This window comes from Camelina sativa, chromosome 7, assembly GCF_000633955.1.
Source record: "Camelina sativa cultivar DH55 chromosome 7, Cs, whole genome shotgun sequence".
In the NCBI taxonomy this organism is placed as follows: domain Eukaryota; kingdom Viridiplantae; phylum Streptophyta; class Magnoliopsida; order Brassicales; family Brassicaceae; genus Camelina; species Camelina sativa.
Window position 1 is genome coordinate 29139848 of NC_025691.1, and position 4333 is coordinate 29144180.

The window sequence follows — 4333 nt, forward strand, 5'->3', positions numbered from 1 at the left end:
TAGTCAAAAGAATGTAAACCCCAAGGATAAGCTCTCAACTTATCAAGATCCATCACCAACTTGATGTATGAGAGAGGGATCTTTTTCTTCTCGTCCTTAGCCATTACCAAACCAGCTATGACGCACACATATACAAATCTTAGCTTGTCTTCAGGTTCCCACTTGGGAGCTTCTACTAGGTGCACATCCATCAGCCTCTTAATGGTAATCTCCCCATCTCTCTTCAATAATCTAGCCCAAAAACCTTTGTCTTTCTTCCAACTTTCTTCTTTCCAAGATTTCAAATCAAAGCTGAAATCATCATTGCATTTGAGTCTAGTGACTGCATAATATTCTTGCATCGAAAATCTCATTGGCTTCTTTCCAAACACAAACCAAAGCTCATGTTTTTTATCTGTGAGCAACTGCCGAGACATAATGTTGTGTATCAAACGCGCAGAGTATCCTAACCCATTCTCGTAGATGGCAAACACATTGGCAAACAAAGGATCACTCTTCACTTTCTCATACTCGGTTGGCAAAGCATCCTTGATTCTTGTCATGATAGACATTCTGCAGCTATTGTTTATCTGCTTCACTTGTGGTTCATCACCGTATTTGAAAAGGCGTTTAGGGTACTCCTTGCCAACGCCTGAACAATAGATTAAGAAAAATTATATCAAACACAACGAAATGAGTTGATAGAAATAACTTTCATGACAAGAATCACAACTATTCATGTTTTAATTAATTTTAAAAATATATAAAAGTACCTTCATTAATCATATTGATCGATCCTGATTTTTCACACATGTAGAAGCTAGTCTTCGAAATGCACCTGAAATGTGAAAAAACAAACATATCACAATCAAAGAACCATGAAAGCAAACATGATGATGAATCAACTACTAAAGATAAAACTGAAACCTCATCATAGGATACAATTGTCTAGTAATCGTTAACACAACAAGAAAACAAGAACATGAAGAAGAAATGTAAAATTCAGTCTTTTAAAACATAAAATTCAGATTTGTCTAGTAATCATTCACACAACATAAAATCCAGACTTTTAAAACTTACGATATGGAGATTTCTCCAAAGGAATGTAAACTTTTAAAATTTAAAACATATCACCAACTCAAGCTATCGGGATTGAAAAAATTCTTGACACAAACTAACCTACAATTAGATGAACCAAGACAAGCCTTGCAACAATTTCAATGCTCTCATCTCTCATAGCTCAATTTAGTAATATGAATTCAAAACCGATTAAGAAAATCAACATGCAACTCCTAAATCTATACACAATGAGAAATCTAGAGTGATTTACACTGTAATATGAAGCCGAATTTAAAATGATGTGAAGAGAAGCAAACGATATTGAACGATGGGAGCAAACAAAATCATGGGAGCAAATAAAAACATGAGTTGCAAGAATAAAAGGAAAACAAATCAGAAGGAGGACGAATCAAGGAAGAAGCTTCGCCCAGACGAGAAAAGAATGATAAAAAGAAACTCACCGCCGTCGACTAATCGGAAGAACAAGCCGAAGAAATTATCCGTCAAAGCCGTCGTCGCTGTATTTGTTTATTCTATACGATTTGGTAAAAACGTGAATTGGGAGTGAAAAGGGTTTTCATTCCTTTTGGGTGTAGAAAACTCTGGTTAGAGAAGAGGTTTCTACATACTCAATTTTTATTTTATTTTTTATTTTTTTTTTGTGAATAATTTAAAAATAAATTTATTGTATTTTCGAAAATTAGATGGTTTAAAAAGTGAGGGTAAAACTGAGTTTTTATTATTATAAAACCTATTTCACCAAACCTAAAATATAAAGGAACATATGGACATTTTTTGATAAAAAACATCATTTTTTTCCAATTTCCCCTAGAATTTTGAAGGGTGTTTTGCAAAACTAATAGTTTTCGAAAAACAAAAAAACAAAAAAAAAAACTGAAATATAACTATGCCCTTTTAAAAATACTTCTACATATTAATTATTTTCAAAACTACCTATTTTTTTTACAAAATAATCAAATTATCTTTTTATTTTCGTTGTAAAAGGAACAATGAGTAGAACGATCTTTTATATTTTAGTGAGTGTGCTCTTTCTTCCAATCCCAGCAACAGTACTAAAGGTGTGAATAGTAACATCGGTTGGGTGGACAAATTCGTCTGCGGACTAGACCGCTGTATTTTTAGTGTGGACAACAGATCGCAGCGGTCTAATTCTATTTGTGTGTAAAAATGATTCGCAGTTGGTCCGCTGCGGTTTTGTTTCTGTTTCCTTTGGACCGCACCACTACGGACTATGATTGATGAATGGTAAATAAAAAGCGGTTTAATCCGCAGATGGATTTGTCCGCCCCAACCGATGCAACCATTCACACTCTAAGTGATTAAGGAAAATGAGAGTATTTGTTGGGATGCTGAACTTGATAGCATCACAGTAAATGTACAAGATTTATATCTTGAGATCTAAATTTATGATTACATAGTTCTGATAAATTTTATTTTTTAACAATATTTTATTTGAAACTTTGATTAAGTCAAACCTACAAGTTAAAGGCAGTGATTGGTGATCTTAAAAAGCGGGACGTTTTCCTAAAAAGTAGAAAACCGCATTAGTTACACCAATCACACTTAAATTGTTGATTTGCGTTTTTATGGAAACAAAAAAAGGAAAACCACTTTATTTTTTTTCTCTCCTATACGTTAAAAACGCACCCTCCAATAAATACTTACCATTTATGGTGCGGAATTCTTAAAATCCGCTTTTCTAATTATTTAATTAATAAAATTATAATTATGTAGTAAATGATAATAAAATATCAATAATAAAATAAACAGTATTACATATTTATTAAAGTTATAACTTATGCAATTTGTATATAGATTAGAAAAAGTTATGCAATTTGTAAATAGATTAGAATAAGTATGTACTTTATAAATTTTATATCAAGAATATATAATTAAATATATAAAATATGCTTTAAAGATTCTAATATTATAAAAAGTAATCAATTGTTTCTCAGATTAGTTTTATAATATTTACTATTATTATAAATTTTCATCAGGATATCAAATTTCTCGGATGTAGATTTTAGAGATGTAATGACTGAGACGAACAACAACCAAAATTTTGAGCATGATATAGGTGACATGGATGCAACAGAGATAGCAGATGGAGAAGTTTTTGATCAACTATAGTATTTAAGGTTTATAAATACAATTATTTTTATTATCAAGTCATAACATACAATAATATACAAACATATTAATTATAAAAAAATTTATTTATAATATATGTAATCCGCACCGCTTTTCCTTTTTTTACCATTCACACAATTAATACTGAACCACAAATAGTTTTTTTCACCAATCAAATATCATTTTGTACCGCTTATTTTGTATAAACCGCACTTGTCCCGCAAACCGCATATATCGCAGTTGATACGTACCGCACTTTAAAATTGCTTTTCCCGCACAACTAAAACCGCAGTCACCGTTCGGACCCAAAATCACAATGTATGTTTAAATATATCACATAACGTAACATCGTTTCCATGTAATTGCTAGTGGTTTGTACTAACCACGTTGCTAAATCAATTTTTAAATCCGTATAAAGACTAGTTAACAAATACAAAAAAAAAACGTTTGTAAGTTTGTAATATCACATTTATTTATTAAAGAAAAAACAAGGTCCTGTTTCCACGAAGTTACCCCATCTACTAAATCAACAAGCAGATCATCAAATTTGTCTTTATTATAACGAAAGAATCAAACTCCAGGATTCTGTCTTAATAAAGAAACAATCAAATTTGTCTTTATAAGCAAACAATCAAACTCAAGAACTAGTTGAAGAAAATTAAAATATCATGGAAGAGATTCGCCAGAGAAGACTGTTGATGGTCCCAGCACCGTTCGAAGGCCATTTCCCTTCGATGATGAACTTAGCCTCCTACCTTTTTTCCCAAGGGATTTCAGTCACAGTTGTTCAAACCCAATTCAACTTCAAAGATCTCTCTGCTAGCTTCCCTGATCTCAACTTCTTCACCATAAAAGACGGCATGTCAGAATCCGACATGAAGTCTCTCGGGCTCCTTGAATTTATCCTAAGGCTCAACTCTATATGTGAACCCATTTTGAAAGAGCTTCTAATCATCAATGATGATGTTGACTTTATCATATATGATGAATTTGTCTACTTCCCTCGAGGTGTTGCAGAAGATCTTCATCTTCCCAATATGATCTTTAGTCCTTCTTCGGCGGCTACTTCGATCAGCCGGTGCGTGCTTATGGATAACCAATCAAAAGGGTTACTTCCTCCACAAGGTACCCCCCCCCCCTTCCC

General features: G+C 32.7%; 1 protein-coding gene across 1 annotated transcript in view; it reads left to right on the forward strand.

Moving 5' to 3' along the window:
• LOC104703177 (UDP-glycosyltransferase 76D1-like) overlaps positions 3854-4333 on the forward strand; it is a 2233-nt gene continuing 1753 nt past the window's right edge. The window contains exon 1 of the mRNA XM_010419139.1: positions 3854-4314. Within this exon, the coding sequence (XP_010417441.1) occupies positions 3858-4314 (457 nt within the window). The 5' untranslated portion in view covers positions 3854-3857. The remainder of the gene's footprint in view (positions 4315-4333) is intronic.